We start from the raw sequence: 20,810 nt of genomic DNA, 5'->3' as shown, positions 1-20,810 counted from the left end.
GCGTCGCGCGCGTGTCCGAGAAAAGTGTTGGTGAGGCGGGAAATAAGCTCGAAGCTCGCTCCTCTCTCTCTACCCCCAAAATACAGCACTTCAGCACCACCGGCCATGCCAACGGCAGAGGCACCTTCCAGCATTCACCTGGTCACGGCGTCATCGTCAGACAGCAACGAATACCACCTTCTTCAGCTTCCAGACGAAGTGCTGGCCGAGGTCGAGGAGAAGCAACGACGCCAAACGACGGCAAAGAGAAAGGGACGAGACGATGAAGGTGATGCAGAAGAGGAGGAAGAGGGCCACTTGTAAGTGCTCCGTCAGACCATAGAGAGCATAGGATCAACATCCATCTGACCGAGAAGCAGACTGACAATCAATGGGAGGCACGGCGACGAAGCTGTCATCTGCACGCGAAGCAGGACGTATGCGCTCCGCCAAATCACACAGTCCAACACGCTGCTCCTCTGCTCGCTCCCGTCCCTTGACCCCATAGATGAAAGCGGAGGCGTCGTAGTACGGAGCAATGTCAGCGACATGCTGGAAATGGTGCCGGTCATGCCGCGCCTTCAGCGTATCGGCACGCTGCTCCATGAGAGTCGTTTCGAGGGCGAGGAGGAGGAGGAGACACAAGTCAAGGCTCGTCTTTACACGCCCACAGAGGTGCGCTCCATCGTGCAGACCAGCACACACGAGTTGCAGACGGGTCTGGACAGCCACCACGTCGTCCTGCTCGATGGTAAGTGTCACACTTTCCCAGAGAGACATTTAGGAGATGAGATGACTCACTCGTCCGCTCCGGCCAGGCTTCTACCGCATGGTGTCTCGAGACTATCTGTTTCTCGCTCTCGAGAGCCTCTTGAACCACGTCGACCTTCATGCATACCAGCCAACCTCGATTCCCCTCACCGCTACCTTGGAGGCTCTCGCGGCGGAGCACGAAATCAGAAATGAAGTTGCCTATGCCCTGCTAACGAGATGGTTCGGCAAGCCACTCAGCGAGCCCCCGGCTCATGTCGCACTCGATAGCGATGCGATTGTGCGCTTCCTAGGCAAGAGGCTGCTAGCCGTCGATGCACGACAGCCTGTGCTACTCGAAGAATGGCAAGACAAGTGGAAGAAGAGCGTCGGCCAAACATTTGCAGAGCATGTGGACCTCAGCAAGATAAAGGTGCGTAAACCATGTCTCCATTCGAGCAGCTTTTTCTATTTATTTGGCTGATCTGTCGGTGGTCCAAACGCATCCAGGGAGAGTTCCTTCTCTTTCCTACCCCTCCTAGCCAGCCCACGTCGGCACAGCCGCTTCGCATCCAGTACTATCCAAAGGACACGCTGCCCCTCGACCCTGCCCAACGGTTCCAGGATCTCTTCCTTACGCGATCCCAGTGGCTCCTCGACGACCTTCTCCCGTATCTCGACGATGTCGCCGTGGACAAGAAGAAGCGAGACGCTCTTCTGCTCAAGTTTGCGCGGACAAATCGGATCAAGGTCCCTGCCGCACCGCCGGTAGAATCGACAAAGCCACCGGCAAAGAAGAGCAAGGTGACCAGCCAGGCCATCGAGATGAAGGAGCTGACGCTGTACTCTGCTCGCGTTCGTTGTTGATCCAGACCCCTCACTTGTTGTGGTGTATTTGTACAGTACCTGACCTCTGGCTTAAGTCATCGCCAAGAAATGCAACAGAAGAGCAGCATTGATTCCTTTGGGCTTGCTACCAAGGCCTTCAATCAAATTACAAGCAAGCCGGGGAGAAGGGCAGCTGAGGAGAAAGATCAGGAAAGAATGCCCTCGCTGTAGTACTGGTATTGGTCGTAGAGTCTGGTAAATGTCGAGTTGACCGAGCCCAGAATTAGACGATCGACGAAGTCGTCACACTGCGACTGACTCAGGGCGAGCTGGAAGCGGTCGCGGAGGTATGTTGCCGTGAGCTCACCCAGCGCAAAGCACGGCAGCTTCGAGTCTGTTGGGAGAAGATTTGGGCGGTGTGAGATGACGGGTTAAATTAAGTCAGTAAAGAATAGATGCTCACCCTTCTGCATCAGCTCGACGATGGTAATGATGCGTTCGGCGTGCTTTCGAACGTCTCGGAAGCCCTGCTTGACCAAATTCTTGAATTGGGCAAAGCGTTCAGACTCGAGCCCACCGAGAATGTCGATGTACTCCTGGGTGAGCTTGAACGGCGCCGCTTCAAAACCGACGCCGCCAGGACTAATGCCGAGCATGAAGCCAAAGTCAATGTGAATCAGCCTGCCATCGCCATCGACGAGAATGTTGCCATTGTGCCGGTCCTTGATCTGAAGCAGATACGAGATGATCGAGTAGCCCGCGAGGCTCTCCATGAAGCGATCACGCGCCCGATTCAGCTTGGCCGAAGATGCATCACCAAAGCTGTGCAGGTAGTGGTCCCACAGGCTGTATGTGGCGATCTTGCCCCCATTTGGCTGGCCCGGCTGATCACCGTTGTTGGCCAGGAGCGAATTCCGCGAATACGCCTCCTTTTTGATGGAATGGACAGACACCGAATCTGTCACAGTCTCCATGATGCCTGAATTCTCACTCGTGACAAGGATCCGGAAGTATCGCACCCAGCATCGACAGCCAGTCTCTGCCCAAATTCTCGAGAATTCTTGGATAAGCTGGACTGCCAGTTGCTCCTGGCGCAGGTCGGCACCTGTCTTGACGATGACGGAGAACACGTCCCACGATTCGTAATGACCGTACGGACTCGCAGCTCGGATTCGAGCCTTTTTGGCCGCCCACGATTCTCGAAACATGGCTGCCGATGGATCGTCTTTGTTGACGGCCCGCTGCACGGTTGCTTCGTCCTCGACATTGACACCGTTGCGACGTCGACTCCCTGGATTGGCCTTCATGCGCTCCATTCTTTCCTCCTCCAACGCCATCATCTCCTGCATGATGCGCTTGCGGATCATCTCGGTATCTGTGTGCATCAGCTTCTTGCCGCCCTTTGCTGGCACGGCCGCAGCAAGGGCTCCCTGCCGTGCTCCGCCGCTGCCACTGCCGCTACCGCCACCACCACTGCCATCATTGGTACCTCCTGCTCCTGCCCCACCGGAGGAAGCCGCGCCACTGCCGAGGTTGGTGGAGCTCCCGCTAGTACCTAGCCCATTGGGCAAAGGCGCTTTGACCCCCGCACTGCCTTGGCCCACCTCGCTCAAGCCTCCCGGTTGCGCTCCTGAAGCCCAGCTGGTACCTATGATCCAGCTACTCCAGCCCCCCTGTGCGGTGGAGCTCACATGCGGGTTGGAATTGGCAATCGGATGCGCCGAGGCATTTGTGCTCTGGTTGAGCTGGGCAAGCATCACCGCTGCTGTCCGCATCCTTTCCGAATACTCGTCGAGGGAGAAATCACGCTTCGCTTGCGCCGCCTTTTGTCCTGTTAGGGCAGCCGGAGCCGGCGCCACTGAGCCTCCTCCGCGTGCATGCGACCAGGCGGCCGTGTCGTGGCTCAGATTCATGCGCGAGAGATCGTCGTCTTCGCTTTCGCTTTCTACTCGCTCCTCCCCGAATGCCGCTAGATCCTCGCCATACGCCTGCTCGGTGAGGTCGATCTCTTCATCCTCTTCGGCTCCTTTTGGTGTCAGAGGCTGTGATTGCGCGGGAAGGGATCTGGCGAGTGGACTGGGTGGCCTCAGTGCCCCATTTGAGGAGCTCTGCTCGACAGCAAGGGTCTCAGGCTTATGAGTGGGCGACGATGAAGAGCCCTTGTCTATCCCGACTTTGCTCTTCTCCCTCTCCGCGACCGTTGCCGAGTCCGACGAGCCCTGCACAGCGTCATCGTGTTTGGACACATCCATGCCCGAACCAGAAAAGTTTCTCGACATGAGCATCTTTCGCCTCCGAACGTCTTCCTGCATCACGAGAGTCTTGAGGCCCTCGCGGTTCTGCCTTCGATTGGGGTCAAAGTCGAGGTCGTTGTCGAGGACTTCGACGTGGAGCAAAAAGGGGACGCGGTCTGCCGAATTGAGGACGACAGCTTCGCTTGGATTGATTCGTACGACGCGGTGATGCCGTCCCCGCTTCCGCTGCGTGGCACCCTTGTCAGCGCGTTGCTGCTGCTGCTCTGGCATGTTGGATCGTGTCTCTTGGCCATCGTTTGCCTCCTCAGCCTTGCACCACAGCGGAAAGCAGACCTCCGACGGCAACTGATGATTGAGAGCAGTGAGTTCAGCGCGCAGCGCTGACAGCCTGGCAGGCTTGGGGATGAGCAGTAGACGTGCTGAGATGTCCTGGAGCGCCTGCAAGAAGTCCGTCTGTTTGCGACAGTAATTGGATCGAAGCAGCCGCCTCCGTGCTTCCTCATCGTACTGCGCCAACACCATGTCAGGTGTTGCCACTGCGCCGTCATCGCCCAGGGTGGCCGATGAGGCAAAAGGCGATGTCGAGAGCGAATGGCGAGAGTTGCCTGCAAGGCTCATCATCGATTTTGACGTCTGCTCTCGGACCGAGGTGGATTTCCTTCCAGTCCGCTTCCTGTTGCGTTGTGGATGCCACGCAGGCGGGGGAAGAGGGCTACTCCTGGATGAGGAAGCAGCGCCTTGAGCGAAATCAACGCCGAATGTCTGCCCAAAGACGTCGTTGACGGCTGCTGTCGCCTTGCCACGAAGCTCATTGAACTGTGATGTGAAGTTCATGAGCGGATTGGCATTGCCTTTGCCGCTCTTGTCCAGAATGCCACCATTGTATCCACCTGATCCAGTCGAGGATGCGAAGGCAGACTTCGTGGATTGCGGTGACATTGCATTGGTTGAAGATCTCAAGGGCGACGTGAATGAATGCTGTCCTGAACCTGATGCGACGCCCTCGAGCTCGCCAGGTTCGGCTCCTTGCTCCTCGATCGCTACAGGAGCAGGTGTGGTAGAACGAGGGCTCATGGTATGGCCACGAGCTTTCTGCGCGGCGGCATCGCGACTCTCACGACTCTGCTCCTCGCCCTTGCCGTCTTCCTCCCTGCTATCGTCGTGAACTTCTTGCTCGTCGTCGTCGTCGTCATCTTCGTCATCTTCGTCGTCATCGTCGTCGTCATCGTTGATGTTGTGCTCCTCATCCGATTCATTCGCGTCGTCTCCGACGGCAATCCTCTGCATGCCTGACCCCTCGAGCGGCGCCTTGTCCTTGCCTTGAGGTCTTCTTCTCCCTTGCTCGATTGCGAATTGACCCACGAAGGGCGCCAATGCAGGCATGCCAGGCACGCTTGCAACGACAGCACCGATACCCACGACGCATGGAAGTACGTTGGACGGCAGGATCTTGTCGCCTAGCCTAGCCCGTGCTTTAATTTTCAGGCGGCGTCGAAACCCGATCTTGGTAGAGCTGCCTACGACGGAGTTGGAAGCCGACACAACATCGGTGGCCGCCAGTGGGTCGTCGTAGAGGATGCGTTGACATTGATTGAAAACTCTCTGGCAGATTTGGAAAGAGTCTGTGTGTGGGTTGCTGCTGAGGTCATAGAGGGAGGCTTGAAAGAACCAGAGCGTCTGTGGGCCTCGTCAGCGAAGAGCGCAAGACCTTCTCAATTTTTCGAACCTACCAGAAGCGCAACATGGACAGACTCCTCGCATCGCTGCAGGACAAAGTACTCGAGCGCGCGAGACGGAGACGGTTTGGTAATGAGAAGGTGACTATTGCAAGCGAGATGACTCGTGAGCAAGGGTCGCCCGGGCAATAGGAGCCGAGGGGACAGCGCAGCTCACCAGAATTGGGCCCAGTAGAATTCAACCTCTGCAGGCTCAAAGGCGGTTTGGAGCTGATCGACGAGGTAGTAGGTGATTCCGATGCTGTCGGAATACGTCCTGAGACTGAACCAAGGTCGACAGAACGTTAGCATAAGTGTCTGAATGTGAGGATCTTGAGAGGGAGACCCACTATGAAAGGGCCAGGTGTGGGCTGAAGAACTCTGATTGGAACAAGCGCAACAGGAGCGCATGAGACGCATCGTTCGGGTCTCCAACGGCCATCGCTTTTTCTTCTTGCCAAGCCGGAGCCGTCTTTCTTCACCTTCCTCGTCGTCGCTCCTTCTGTGGTCGACCCGGACGACGGAAGACGTTCGCTGCGTGCGCTTTAATATGGAACGTCAACTTTGTGCGCACGGCGGGTTGCATCACGTGATGTCGTCGTCTCTCGACTTTCCTCTTCGCGTCTCTTTCCCATATCCATCCACCTCGAAGGGCTCGTCTGAACAGGCACACCTTGCTTTCGCTCCCCCTTTTGCTTGCAAGGGTCTGACGGGGAACGAGCCAGCTCATCATGGCCACGGGCGACGAGGCTGGACCGTCTTCGGCGCCGGCCCCGGCCGGTGGGAGCAGTGGCGCCGGGACAGGTTCTGCACAACCTCCGAAGCAGTCGCTCCCAGACCTCGAGGCCGTCGCTGTTAGGTTGGTGGATGACAAGCTTGGTGAGCATACTGGTGGAACGGCTTTTTAAAGCCATGAGTTAACGACGTCCTGTTCAAACAGATATGTCGGCAAGGATGGGCGCCGCCATCGAATTCAAGGACCTCTTGGAGGTATACCATAACGGCAACTATCCACACTACGTCAAGCACATATTACCCGCCTCTCTGCAGGCACTCTCCACGATTCCGTGCTCAGTACAAACCGATGCGCCGGCGCAGGTGGGTAAATGGACGTCTAAGACGCGCTCACAAGTTAGCTGCTCACCTCTATTTATCGTGCAGAGGACTCGGATTGCAATTCTCGAAAATATGCACCGCTTGCCCCAGCTAGAGGTTGCCAGAGCTCAAGCCAAGGATATGATGAGGGCAATGATGACAGTGATACGCGAGGACAACGAGGAAAATGCTGTCATCGCGATCAAGATTGTCATCGACCTCAATCGGCATCTCAAGGCGGAGCTCGAGTCGGAGGTATCAGCCTTTCTCTCCTTGGTCGGAGACTTGTACAAGAACTTTAAGAATACCGTCGCAAAGGCATTCGAGAGCGAGGCATCGCAGTTGGCAGCTACTGGAAAACCGAACGCGACAGGCGATGGTGTGCTCGAGGCGCCATCACCAGCTGCAGAGTCCCAGGCAGCGAGCATGGCCGGCAGCGAAGCTGGTTTGGGAGGCGGAAACGCTCCTCCAAAGACGCTACCAAAGAGTTTCTCGAGCTTCAAAGTCTTGACCGAGTGTCCCATCGCCACAGTCTTCATACTGCAAACCTACAAGTCAAATGCGCAGCAGGCCATCGCCCAATTTCTGCCGCTCACGATCCAGGATTGTTTGCAACAGCAGGCCCAACCGCAGAAGGAGGCACACGAGGCGGCAAAGGCGAAAGGAGAAATCTTTGTCGGCGTTGCTCCGGGTATCAAAAACCGAGCTTTGTACACGGAGATGGTCGTGGCTCAGGTCAAGACGATGTCTTTCCTCGCATACGTTCTCAAGGGCACGCAAACGACGATGCGCCCCTTCTCCCACCTCGTCCCCGGCCTCGCCATTCGTCTTTTGCAGGACTGCCCGCCAGAGGCATCTACATCGCGCAAAGAGCTCCTTGTAGCAATCCGTCACATCTTCACCACAGAGCTGAGAGTCAATTTTGTGGGCCAGATCGATACGCTCCTCGACCAGCGCGTTTTGCTTGGGACTGGAATCACCACGAGGGAGACGCTGCGTCCTCTGGCTATAAGCATGCTGGCCGACTTGGTGCACCACATTCGCAATGATCTAACATGGCCCCAGATCGTTCTTACCGTGCACCGACACTGCCAAATGCTGCACGATCCGACGTTGGCACCGAGCATCATGACGATGTGCTGCAAATTGCTACTCAATCTCGTCGACACCATTGCCACTCGTCATGCTGAGGGAGCGCCTGATCTTCTTCGAGCCATCTTTGACACGCTTGTTGAGAAGCTCGGCGGGCTACCGCGGCTGCGCGAGGACCTCGAGAGCTCGCGAAGGCAGAAGCTGCAACAGCAGCAAGATGACAACAAGGAGCCGCCTATTGTGGACGCTGTCACAATCGAGAAGGCCAAGCCTGTCCAAGCAAATATCATGCTGCCAGACTACGCTGACGCCCTGAAAGGTTAGGATCTGGTCACGACATGTCTTGTTGTATTCCCTGCTGACCATGTGTCCTCGCAGATTCGCGCTTTCTCTTTCGGAATATTCTCGTCGGCCTCAAATCGCTCATCATCAAGCTCAAAAACGTCTCTGCGCCCGAGCCAGACAGTGCCATCATGGGTCGACTTTTTGTCGACGGCATCAAGTGCTGGACGCTCTACGACCAAGCCGACGTCATGCCCGACAAGGAAGGTATGGAGATCTTTACAAACACCTTCATCGAGCTCGAGCCACAGACATTCCACGAGGTCTTCACCACCCACATGCCATTTCTCTTTGAGCGCATGTTGGCAAGTCCAATGCTGCTGGGCATTCCACAGAGCTTGCTGTCCAACGAGAACGTCTCCAAGCGGTTCGTCGCCATCCTCTTCCGCTTCCTCGTCGATCGGCTGGCAGAATTGGGCGATGCCGACAAGAAGCACGCGTCGGTCAGTCTGCGGCTGTTCAAGATGGCGTTCATGGCCGTTACGATTTTCCCGGAGGTCAACGAGGTGGTGCTGCAGCCACATCTGAGCCATCTCATCATGACGTCGATGAAGCTTGCCAGCAAAGCGTCGGAGCCCGCCAATTACTTTTTGCTTCTTCGCGCTCTCTTTCGCAGCATTGGAGGCGGTCGCTTCGAGCTTCTCTACAAGGACGTCTTGCCTCTCCTTCCGGTCTTGCTCGAGAACCTCAACGATCTGCTCAATGCCGCCGAGCCTTCGCGAAGGGAGCTCTTCGTGGACTTGTGTCTGACTGTGCCGGTGCGGCTGAGCGTATTGCTGCCCTACCTTGGCTTCCTGATGCGTCCCCTCGTTTTGGCACTCCAGTCTTCCACAGACCTGGTCAGCCAAGGTCTGAGGACTCTGGAACTGTGCATCGACAATCTCACTCAAGAGTTCCTGGACCCCATCATGGCGCCATATGCGTACGACATTATGTCGGCTCTCTGGAAGCATCTACAGCCACTGCCGCACAATCATCAGCATTCGCACACGACCATGCGCATCCTCGGTAAGATGGGTGGACGCAACAGACGGCTACTGCAAAAGGCGCCGCGCCTCGAATATCATCAGCCCGACCCCAATGCACGATACCCTCATGGTGTTAACGGCCAGCCTCTGGGCGCCAACCCGGTTGACCAACGTCAGCCGACGTTTGCTGTGCACTTCGACGGGAGTAGCAAGCCACAGTCGATGTCGCTGCTACCTGTTACCGAGCTAGCCCTGGCTAACGTTCGACGAGGACCAGATGCGTACCATCGGATGCATGCTTTCGAGCTTCTGCGCCATGCCGCCGTCCTCTTCCTTGATGGCACCTTGTCGGATTCTGGTCGAGAACGGGATGGCAACTTTGAACGGGTTGTAAAAGGCCTTTTCGATGCCACCCGGGTAGAGGACAAGGAGCTGGCGGAGGAGGCAACGACCTTTCTCAAGGGTTTCTCACGCCACGTCGTGGCTCTCGAGGCCAAACGTGAAAACACGTATCTTCAATTCAGCCAGCTGACACTCGCCTTCTTCGACGGAGTGGTGAGCGCGCTGGGCGCACAAGAGAATGAGCCAGGAGACGTGGAAGCCATCGTTGAGCTGGTTCGAGAACTTGTTACGCACGAATTTCACCAGGTCTGCAGCGCCGCCAAGCCGGAGCTTTTTGCCGCACTGATCCATTCGCTTGCGAGCAAGCATTGCAATCTGTGCTACGATCAGCTGTGGCAACGCAAGACCGGGGGCTGGATGGGTATCGACATGCTCGCTCGGCGGTGTGATTTGGGACGGACATGGATTCGGGACCATCAACTGGAGATTGTGCGGGCGCTACTGTACATGCTCAAGGATATGCCCACCGACCCACCTCGCAACGTCGATGCCGTGGCGGAGACGCTCATCTTTGTCCTGCGTACTGTCAATGGGCCCGAAAAGACTGCAGCACCTCAGCCCTCGGCGGATGAAGATGCGTCGACCAGCAAAGAAGGCAAAGACGATGAGGCTTCTACGAAGGACGGTGGCAAAGGGAAGGAGGGCGAGGAGCCGCCTTCGACCACCAAGGCAAGCGACGACAAGGTGGTGTTGGAACGACAATTCTCTTTCCTCGTCGGTGTGCTTCTGTCGGAGCTGTCAAGCTCCAACTCGCACGTTCGCACAACAGCCAGAAGATCCTTTGAGCTGCTCGCTGAGCTCAAGGGCGTGGGCGTTACAGACATTCTGCTTCCAGTCAAGGACCGCCTCTTGACGCCCATCTTCACTAAGCCTCTCCGTGCGCTTCCTTTTGGCATGCAGATTGGCCATATCGACGCCATCACCTTTTGCCTCGAGCTGCGCCCGCCGCTGCCCGACTTCAATGAGGAGCTGTTCCGCGTCCTCACAGAGGCTTTGGCTCTTGCTGACGCCGATGACCAAGCGCTGATTGGACGATCGACGACGTCGCAGTACAAGAACATGATTGCCGTCACACAGCTCCGCGTGGTGGCCATCAAGCTTCTGGCATCGGCCATGGCTTGCTCCGAATTTGATTCGCTCGGAGCAAGGCTTGGTCAGATGAGGATGCGAATCATCTCCGTGTACTTCAAAAGCCTCTACTCGAGGTCCGAAGTCGTCATCGACACGGCCTACGCGTGCCTTAAAGAGACACTCCAAGGACAAGCAAAGCTACCCAAAGATGTGCTGCAGAGCGGGCTTCGACCCATTCTTATGACGCTCGCCGACGCTGGCCGCCTGACTGTCCCTGGACTCGATGGTCTGGCAAGGCTGCTCGAGCTTTTGACGTCCTACTTCAAAGTAGAGATTGGCACCAAGCTTCTCGCACACATGCAGCAGATCGCCCAGCCCCTCGTTGTCGAGCGAGCAAGTCGGGGAGGACTCGATGGACCCATATATGCCGAAGCGCATCATCTCTTGCAGCCCAGACAGCCACGAGAGAGCGAGCCCGTCGAGACGCTGGCGGCCATCGTGCGAGTCTTCCATCTGCTTCCGCCTGCCGCGAGCAATTTCATGGATCAGCTCGTGGTGCAAGTCTGCGAGATTGAGACGATGCTCAAGCGCACCGGACCGACTCCTTTCACCAAGCCCATCGCCCAGTACCTTGACAAGAACCCCAAGCAGGCTGCCGATCTTTTCTTTGAGCACCATCTTGATGATCATCGATACGTGCGCATGCTCCGGCTCGTCATTGGCTCCGATTACTCTTCGAACCTGCGAGGCCACATCACCGAGCAGCGTGCTCAGCTGCTTGTGCCCCTCTTCTCAGGCGAGATGCCTGCGGGCGACGCTGACGCTGGCGAAAACAAGACAGACGAGGCGGGCCAGATCCAGAGCCGCTCCCGTAAAGCGCTGTCGGGGCTCTTGATTGTCAGGGAGCTGGAAAGGAAGGAGCCTGGTTGGCTAAAGGAGAACAGCGACGTCGTTGAGGCCCTATTGCACTTTTGGAAGTCGCCTCTGCTCAAAGAGCGCCGTGTGGCCGAGGCTGGCCCACGCGAGAATCGGGCATCTGTGCAGGTCGTCGATCTTCTCTGTGACTACCTCACCAAGGAGCCTGGGCGAGCCGACATTTACTATGCCATTGTGGAGACGTTCACCCACCCCTCTTCCGTCGACCTTACTCCGGTGGTGCGCTTCATTTACGACCACCTGGCGATCAAGGGTACAGTCGAGCTCAAGCGCGATGTTTTGCGTCGATTCGTAGACGTCTTTGAGAACAGTGATGCGTCGCAGCAGTACAAGGCAGAGTGCCTGCGCGTCCTCGTCAACCCCATTCTCGTCGCTACGCCAAGACCGTCGGATGACAAGAGTGACAAGGAAGCGAAGCGAAGGGATGAGAAGGAAGCAGATCGTGAGGGGACAGTCGAGGAGGAAGAGAAGAAGCAGGAACCCCTCCTTGATGCAGATTTGCTTGGTGTCATCATCAAGCGCATTTGGAAGGTGTTTTCGCTGCCGAAGCCACCACTACACCTTTGCTCCGACGATCTTGTCCGCGTGGAATTGTTGCACATGTCGACGATGATACTCGAACACGGCGCGCAGCTCTTGAGGGACCCTTCGAAGAGCAACGACAGCGACAGTCCTCGGAAGGATGCAATCAAATTTGGCTGGGCCAACCTCAAGGCGGAGGACGTTACCGTCAAAAATTCGGCCTACATCTTCATTGCTCGCTTCCTCGACCTCTTCGAGAGTCCGTCAAAGATCGTCGCCCAAGTCTACCTCGGTCTGCTGCGATCGCACCAACCGGAAGGTCGTGTCATGGTTCGCAAAGCTCTTGACATTCTCGTACCAGCCCTGCCGAAACGTATGCCGAGCGAGCCTGGCAAGGCCCCCGACTGGGCAAAGGCGACGAAACGCCAGCTGATGCAAGAAGGACATAATCTTCCACAGCTCTTTGGTATCATGCAGCTCCTTGTTCGGCATGGAGACTTATTCTACCCAACCAGAGAGTTGTTCTTGCCTCACATTGGGAGCAGCGTCGGCAAACTCGGATTGTCAGGAACCTCCAATTCTGAGACGAGGCTGCTGGCTGTCGACCTCGTCGAGCTTGTCCTTGGGTGGGAGAAGAAGCGGATGGCGGCCCAGCAGACGGAAGAAGAGAAGAAAAAGAAGGCAAAAGATGCACATGTCGACGGCGATGGCGATACCGAGATGAATGATGGCGCGGGTGAACAGTCGACGGGTATGACGACCAGGAAGAGGGCTGGTGAATCGGAGTCGACGTCGAGGACAAAGAAGGCTCGTCTCGATCGGGGAGGCTCTACTGCCTCGACCGGCCCCTCTCAAGCGGCGGCAGAGAGGGCAGAGAAAGCAGCAGCGGCAGAGAATGCCTATGTTGTGCCTTCGACGGTGCGCGAGCCGATCCTTGTCTTTTTGCTCCGCTTTGTCTCTCTGTCGACAGAGCCGGTCAGTCGAGGTGTGGTCAACAAAGCCTACAACCTTCTCAAGGACCTTCTGGTGACGCCGGGTTGGTCCGAGATGCCCATCAAACTCGCCATCTTCCAACGACCCTTAACTACAACCGAGGTCAAGGAAAGCAACCTCGTCGTCATCACAAATTCGCTTCAGACGCTCAAGCTCGTCATCAAGGACAAGTCTTCTTCCTGGTTTTTGGCTCATCTGCCCCAGCTTCACAAGCTTCTCGAGAAGAATGCGAGCTGCGACGAGCCAATTGTCCTCGAGCATTGCCGAGCGATCCTCGATCGCATTTTCGAAGTCCTGCCCGAACCTGTGCCAAGCGAAGAGGATGCCGAAGGCGAAGAGGATGCCGATGCTGATGCCGATGGCGAATTGGAGACAGGCGACGCGACAGCGGCGGCAGCGGCGGCCGCAAACAAACCTGCCAAGACCGCATCGGCCAATGGTAAGGGCCCCAATGGTACCGTTTCTGGACCCGATGAGGAAGCGGCTTCGTTCCGTAACTTTGTCGAGAACATCATCACGGAGGGACTGCGCAACTCTAGCAACCTCTACGGAGCCTTCATTGTTCTGGGTTCATGGGCAAAAGCGAAACCTGATGTCGTGAGTTATTCTTCTGACCGCCCGTCCCCTAGCTATCCACGTCATTTACTAACGCACGTTCATCTTCTAGATCGACACTCATCTCCAGGCCTTGACGAAGGCGTTAACCAAGCTGACGAAGGAACATCTTGGTCCATCCAACCAAGATGGTGGTCTCAAGCTCCTTCTCATGGTGTTGGATCTGCTCAAAGCGCGAATCTCAAATTTGGGCGAACAGCGCCGATGGTTCCTGTCGGCTGTGGTACAGCTCATCGAGCGGTCGACGAGCTTGGATCTCTGTCGCTACCTGCTTTCGACGATGTCCAAGTGGATCTTGGACCAGGACGAGCAATTCCCGACGGTCAAGGAGAAAGCGGGCATCCTTATCAAGATGATGACGTACGAGGCCAAGGACGAGCAGCTGCTCCGCGATTTTCTCGATCTCATCCATTCCATCTATACGACCCCTGCATTTGCGAGGACAGAGCTGACTGTACGGCTGGAAAATGCGTTCCTGCTCGGGTGCCGGAATCGCGACCCGGTTGTGCGGCAGCGCTTTATAGACATCTTCGACCGCACACTTGTTCGCAATCTGTCGGGGAGGATGCAATACCTCTTGGGGACCCAAACGTGGGACTTCTTGGCCGACTCGTACTGGATCCAACAGGTCCTCGATCTCCTCATGGGCAGCATCGAAGGCGATCGCCCGCTCCTCGGCGCAGGTTCACGGCCGGCATCTTCGACGAAGCAAGGCGACCCCGACTTTGCGCGCATCGTCAAAGGCCTAACGACGGGCAATCTCGTCTCGTCGGTCCGAAAGCTGCTCTACACTTCACCAGAGGCCACCCGCCGAATCTGGAGCACCTTCTTTGGCGCAGCTTGGCGTTCGATGGTTCGCAAGCAACAAGAAGACACGTCTAAAGCTCTGATCGGCGTCTTGACGCGTGACTTCCATCTTCGGCAGGTGGCCAAGCGACCCAATGTGGTTCAGACGCTCTTGGAGGGTGCGCTCAAAGCCAAACCCCATGTCGAGTTGCCTCCGCATGTCGTCAAGTACCTCGGCAAGACATTCGACGCCTGGTATACGGCTCTAGAGCTCTTGCAGGATATGCTTGGCTCGCTGCCTCGCGAAGACGATGCCACGCGCGAGGCGGTTCAGGATGCCCTTGGCGAGCTCCTCGCCGAATTGTCCGAGGATGACGTCTTCTATGGCCTGTGGCGGAGGCGGTGCGTTTATGCAGAGAGCAACGCCGCCATCTCGTATGAGCAAAGTGGCATGTGGGGACAGGCTCAGATCATGTACGAGCTGGCTCAGGTCAAGGCCAGGTCGGGCCAGTCACTCACATTCACAGAGGCAGAATACGGTCTCTGGGAAGATCACTGGGTTCTCTGCGCACAGAAGCTGCAGCAGTGGGACATCCTCACCGATTTGGCGAAGCTCGAGGGCAACAACGACCTCCTACTCGAGTGTGCCTGGCGGCTTTCCGACTGGGTCGCTGAGCGTGACATTCTCGAGCAGGCGCTCGAGAGTCTGTCAACGACTTCGACGCCCAGGCGGCGCGTCTTTGCTGCCTACATGGCTCTCCTCAAATCCCAGTCGGCATATCCGTCGGGCGGCGGTGCTGGCGGCGGTGGACTCCAGCAGCAACAGCAGTATCAGAATGAATTCGCTCGTATCTGTGATGAGGCGATCCAGCTCACATTGAGCAAGTGGCACTCGCTTCCCGAGCTCGTCACGCAGGCTCATGTCCCCCTGCTTCAGATTTTCCAGCAATTCGTCGAGCTCCAAGAGGCCAGCCAGATCTTCGCTTCGCTGGCAGTGACGAATGCGACAAACTTGGACCAAAGATCCACAGAGCTCAAGACGCTGATGCAGACGTGGCGGGAGCGACTTCCTAACCTGTGGGACGACATCAATGCCTGGAGCGATCTCGTGGCTTGGCGTCAGCACGTCTTTGGGGCTGTCAACAAGGCTTACCTGCCCTTGGTCGCACAGATGCAGCAACAGCAACAGCAGCAAAACGGTCAGGGGGCCAACTCAAGCACAAATTCGTACGCCTACAGAGGCTACCACGAGACAGCCTGGATCATCAACCGATTCGCTCATGTTGCCCGCAAACACTACCTCAGCGAGGTCTGCATTGGCTCCCTCACCAAGATCTACACGCTGCCTAATATCGAGATCCAAGAAGCCTTTCTCAAATTGCGCGAGCAAGCCAAGTGCCACTACCAGAATCCCAACGAGCTGGCCCAGGGGTTGGACGTCATCAACAACACCAACCTCATGTTCTTTGCTGCGCCCCAAAAGGCCGAGTTTTTCACGCTCAAGGGCATGTTCATGGCCAAATTGGGACTCAGCGAAGAGGCGAACCGCGCCTTTGCGACGGCCATCCAGATGGATCTCAATCTGGCAAAGGCCTGGACCGAGTGGGGTCGCTTCAACGACCGCATCTTCCGCGACAAGCCCACGGAAATCGTTTCTGCCAGTAGCGCCGTCAGCTGCTACCTCCAGGCCGCTGGCTTGTACAAGAGCGCAAAGGTCCGCAAGGTCCTCGTTCGAGTGCTCTGGCTGTTGAGCTGCGACGATTCAAAGGGGACTGTTGCGGGCTCGTTTGAGGGCTTTCGAGGCGAGGCTCCGATCTGGTATTGGATCACATACATCCCGCAGCTGCTTCAGTCATTGGCGCAAAAGGAGGCAAAGTACGCTCGGAGATTGCTCATGCAGATTGCCAAGATGTACCCGCAGTCGCTTTACTTTTCGCTCAGGACCAGCCGGGAGGATTATCTCGTCATGAAGAGAAATGCGCTTATGGCTTCGCAGAGGCTACAGCAGCGACAGCAGCAGCAGCAACAGGCTGCCCAGGCGCAGGCGCAGGCACAAGCACAAGCAGGACAGTCCGACAAGGCTGGAGAAGAGGGCAACGCAAAGGAGGAGGATGGCAAGAAGGACGACGTCGGTGGCGAAGGTAAGGACGCGAAGGCGACCTCGACCGAAGAAAAGAAGGACGAGCCAGAGAAGAAGGAAGGTGATGTCGAGATGAAGGATGCGCAAGCAGAGACAAAGGCCGACGAGAAGAAGGATGAGGCTGTATCTGAAAAGGCCAAGGGAGACGAGCAACCGGCTGGAGAAAAGCCAGAGTCCACGCCTGCTGCTGACCCCACTCCAGCGCCAACAACGACAGCACCTGCTACCTCTTCCACCCCAGCTTCAGCATCGATTCCCACACCAATAACTGCACCAGCATCGGCATCAACTGCGACGGCTGTCGCCAACTCTGCCCCAACAGCGTCTCCTGCATCGTCCGCGCAGCAACAAGGACAGCAGCAGGGGCAGCCACAAGGACAGCAACAGGGTCAGCAACAGAATCAGCAACAGCAGCAGCAGAGAGGCACACCTTCGCAGCAGCCAATGTCGGGAGGACAGATTCCATTCATGAATCTGCCGCCTGGAGCTCGACCAGCATGGGAGTATGTCGAAGAAATTCTCAACATCCTCAAGACGGCCTTCCCACTGCTTGCCCTGACGATGGAAAACATGGCCGATCAGATCCAGCAGCGCTTCAAGCCCACCAATGATGAGGACATCTATCGACTTACGAATGCGCTTCTCAATGATGCGCTGCAGCAGTACATTCAGCGCGCTGTCATTGCCAACGATAACGGCCAGCTTCCACAGCTCTCCATGGCCAATGTCGCTCGGTTTGCTGAGAACCTGCCTCCTGGTCCGCTCAAGTCATCGTTTGAAGAGGACTTCGTCAGCAGCAAGCCGACCTTGCGCGAATACGTCAGCAAGCTCCAGCGCTGGAGGGACCAGTATGAGCTGGTGCTGGAGCGCAAGCCCACGAGGCTCCATCTTGAGCACTGCTCGCACTACCTCGTCGAATTCCAGCATCAGCGCTTCGACGACGTGGAGGTGCCTGGACAGTATCTCAAGCTCGAGGACAATAATGCCGACTTTGTCAAGATTGCCCGATTCCTTCCCACCTACGACGTGGTCCGATCTGCCGGCGTGTGCACAAGACGCCTCTCAATTCTGTCAAGCAAGGGTTCTGTGCACATGTTCTCGGTTCAGCTGCCCTCGGGTCGTTACTGTCGTCGCGAAGAAAGGCTCTCGATGCTCTTCCGCACTCTCAATCGCGTCTTGGAGCGTCGCAAGGAGACGCGACGGCGCGGTCTCGTCTTTACAACTCCGGCCATGGTGCCCCTCGGCCCGCAGCTGCGCCTCATCGAGACGAACCCGAGCATCGTGAGCATGCAGGACATCTACGAACAGCATTGCCAGGACATTGGCATCGGCAAGGACGATCCAATCATTGCTTGGGTCGAAAAGCTGCGATCGACGCTGGCGGCCTCAGAGGGGAACACGGGCATGGTCGAAATGTCAAACCTCAGGATGGAGTTACTCGACGAGATCAGCACAAAGATGGTGCCAGATACGGTTCTCTCCGATTACTTTACACGTTCAATGACGTCGGCCTCGGACCTCTGGCTGTTGCGAAAGCACTTTGCTCTGCAGATGGCTTCGACGATGTTCATCACCTACATCTTCTTCGTCTCTGCGCGCCTACCAAGTCGCATCCTCATCTCTCGAGACAGCGGACAGGTCAGCATGACGGACGTCATTCCAACATTCCATCCCACATCCCCTACCTTCAAGTCACCCGATGCGACGCCATTTCGGCTCACACCTAACATACAGCACTTCATTGGGCCTATTGGTGTTGAAGGTATCCTCACATCGTCGCTTGTCGCTATTGGTCGGGTGCTCTCGGAACCAGACCACGATCTCGAAGAGCAGCTCAGCATCTATGTCCGTGACGAAGTCCTCTTCTGGATTCAGACTGCGCAGCGCCAGCAGCAGCAACAACAACAGGCTCAGGGTGGAGCGGCGGCGGCGGCGGCTACCGCAGCGATGCTGAATCCTCTGACCGAGGCACCTCGCGAAATTGTCATGTCAAACATCTCCGAGGTTGTCAAGAGGGCCAGGCTCATGAGCTGCAAACACGAGCTCGACAAGTCACAACCCAACACAACGATGCCAGTCAGTCAGGTGGTGATTGACTTGATCAATTCCAGCAGCTCGCCTTCCAAGCTGGCTCTGCAGGACGTCAGCTGGATGCCCTTCTTGTAAATGTTCTTTTTGCGTATTTTTCTATCTTGGACGTCTTTCTTTGTTGTCCTTTTCTCTTCTGGACGAGAACAAAAATGTATTCTATGATATAGGAGAGTCCGCTTTCAATGCTTCATAGCATGTTCAATGAGCTCGAGAGACTTGAGGAGGGTCTCCTCTTTGAAGCGATGACCTATAAGCTGAAGCCCAACGGGCGCACCGTCAAAGACCTCACGGTTACGCTCGTCTGATCAGAGCACCGCCAACGTCAGAATCAGTTGAGGACCTCTACAATCTCTGTGCACTCACACTCTTCTTTGTTCTGCTTGTCCAGCGCCTCGTTGCTTTGGGTCCTGCCCTTCTCACGACCCTCGTATTGAAGATCGGCCTTTGAGTCGGCGACAAAATTCTTGGCAGGAAAGACGACGCCTGGCAGATCGGTGAGGTTGAAGAGAGAAGTGTAACCCCAATACCAGATCTTCCCCGGTCTGGGCGCAACCTGGGCACCTGCTGGGCATAACAAGACGTCGATCTTTGCGTCTGGCCCGAAGGGGGAGGAAGAAGATGAAGAGGAGCCGAACCTCTTCCAGAATTGCCGCTTGAACGTCTCGCGAGCATACTGCAGCTCCCAGCTCTCCGCGGCTGAATGGTTCTTGACCGGACTCGTCTCGCAAATGTAGCGAGTCAAGGGAACGAGGGGCTCGTTCGTCAAATTTGCCAAGGATTTGATTAGCTGCCCGGACTCCATGAAGCTTTCTCGGTGCCGTCAGTGCCCGCAGGCAGATGCGAGCAATCAAGGGCAGACTCACTAAAGCTCCCGCGCGAGTTTCCAAGCTACCACGCCGGCGTCTTCTGCGTCAAATGGAATAATCTCGACGCGGCCGTCAGCTTTAAGCTGCTCGACGACGTGTGCCAGCGTCCTTCGAATTGGTGTGATTGGCTCGACATGGCCATCATGGTACATGACGCCTACCCTGAGCTTCCTCTTGGGGAGCTCGACGTCCTCGGTGTTCTGCCACGGGATTGGCGGGCATAAAAACGGGTCGACGTTGTGCGAGCCCGATGCGAGGATGGCCATCATAAGCTCGAGGTCCCTTCGCGACTTGGCAAAGGGGCCAGCCGTTCCGATGATGCCTTCATTGCCTGGCATTGTCGAGTTGATACCCGCAACGGCAATGCGGCCCACGGAAGGTCTGATGCCATACAGCCCGCAGCAGCTTGCAGGTTGGCGCACACTTCCGCCAATATCGGTGCCAAGACCAAGGAAAGTAGCACCAGCTGAGACCGAGGCGGCCTCGCCGCCTGAAGACCCGCCTGGACTTAGGTTCATGTTGAGGGGATTGAGCGTCTGGCCGTGCAAGTTGCTCCTGGTGCTGCCATGGTCCGTTATATCAGCACAGCACAGGTCTCTCTTGAATGTAAACCCGAGACACAAGCACTTACTCAAGCTGCACCACGCTCTGTGGCATTCTAGTCTTGGCAATGATGATAGCGCCCTCGCTCAGCAGCTTGTCCACCATGGGCGCATTTGACGACCCGAGATGCTCAGCCTGCTTCCTCAACAAGCTGATGATGCTCTCCTCCACCTGACCCTGCTTCTCCAGCTCATCTACGAGCCGTCGTTTGGCCTCTGGGCGCAAGACATCAAAGACGAAGCCGCGATCGGAGCCTGTGCCCTCCATGCTGATGTGCGCTTTGATGCTGATGGGCACGCCAAAGAGCCTTCCTGCCTTCTCGCTGCGCCGATCGAGCTCCTCGGCCCGCTTGAGTGCCGCATCGAAAAAGATCTCCGAATAGGGCCCGCAGGCTTGCTGGAGAAGCGCAGCGAGCTTGAGATGGACCTTTGTCACTTGCACGCACGTCCGTCGGCCTCGAGCGATATGGTCTGCCAGCTGCGTCGCATCGTCACTTTCCTCGACGATAGAGAGTTCCTCGGCAGTGAGAAGCCTGTCGCCCTCGATGAGCGATCGGAACGTAGTCTGAGCGTCGGCACGGATCGGCTCGCCTTCGCCCTCGTTCCTCGACAGCGCCGCGTTCATGCCGTCCCTCGTCTTGGACAAGCCTGGCACCACGTACGCTTGGGACACCGCAACCGTCGCCCCATAGGCCTCTATTGTCTTTTTGTAGTCGCCATCAACAAAGTCTACGTGCATCTTGGACCTCTTCGCGCCTGCGC

The 20,810-nt window shown here is 56.7% G+C and overlaps 4 protein-coding genes across 4 annotated transcripts; 2 read left to right on the top strand and 2 right to left on the bottom strand.

The window, feature by feature from the left end:
* Positions 1–42: 42 nt before the first annotated feature.
* Positions 43–1,710, top strand: FA10DRAFT_269427 (hypothetical protein). Its single transcript, XM_025522754.1, has 4 exons — positions 43–299; positions 360–730; positions 798–1,162; positions 1,240–1,710. The coding sequence occupies exons 1-4, from the start codon at positions 106–108 to the stop codon at positions 1,594–1,596; spliced, it is 1,287 nt and encodes a 428-aa protein (XP_025374666.1). The 5' UTR covers positions 43–105; the 3' UTR covers positions 1,597–1,710.
* FA10DRAFT_304232 (hypothetical protein) lies at positions 1,669–6,099 on the bottom strand. Its single transcript, XM_025525330.1, has 5 exons — positions 5,878–6,099; positions 5,706–5,810; positions 5,543–5,633; positions 2,021–5,489; positions 1,669–1,951 (listed from the first exon to the last, which is right to left on the bottom strand). Exons 1-5 carry the CDS (start codon positions 5,967–5,969, stop codon positions 1,764–1,766), a joined length of 3,945 nt encoding a protein of 1,314 aa, XP_025374665.1. The 5' UTR covers positions 5,970–6,099; the 3' UTR covers positions 1,669–1,763.
* Positions 6,100–6,170: 71 nt separating this feature from the next.
* Positions 6,171–18,782, top strand: FA10DRAFT_185972 (hypothetical protein). Its single transcript, XM_025518340.1, has 5 exons — positions 6,171–6,406; positions 6,468–6,625; positions 6,689–8,033; positions 8,093–13,545; positions 13,616–18,782. Exons 1-5 carry the CDS (start codon positions 6,259–6,261, stop codon positions 18,653–18,655), a joined length of 12,144 nt encoding a protein of 4,047 aa, XP_025374664.1. The 5' UTR covers positions 6,171–6,258; the 3' UTR covers positions 18,656–18,782.
* Positions 18,586–20,761, bottom strand: FA10DRAFT_269423 (amidase). Its single transcript, XM_025522753.1, is given in 5 exon segments — positions 18,586–18,881; positions 18,944–19,386; positions 19,429–19,431; positions 19,444–20,007; positions 20,078–20,761. The coding sequence occupies 5 exon segments, from the start codon at positions 20,671–20,673 to the stop codon at positions 18,760–18,762; spliced, it is 1,728 nt and encodes a 575-aa protein (XP_025374663.1). The 5' UTR covers positions 20,674–20,761; the 3' UTR covers positions 18,586–18,759.
* Positions 20,762–20,810: the final 49 nt, after the last annotated feature.

Source organism: Acaromyces ingoldii (genome assembly GCF_003144295.1).
Source record: "Acaromyces ingoldii strain MCA 4198 unplaced genomic scaffold FA10scaffold_7, whole genome shotgun sequence".
NCBI lineage: Eukaryota > Fungi > Basidiomycota > Exobasidiomycetes > Exobasidiales > Cryptobasidiaceae > Acaromyces > Acaromyces ingoldii.
The sequence above is the reverse complement of the archived record's forward strand: the minus strand, read 5'-3'. Positions and strand labels throughout refer to the sequence as shown.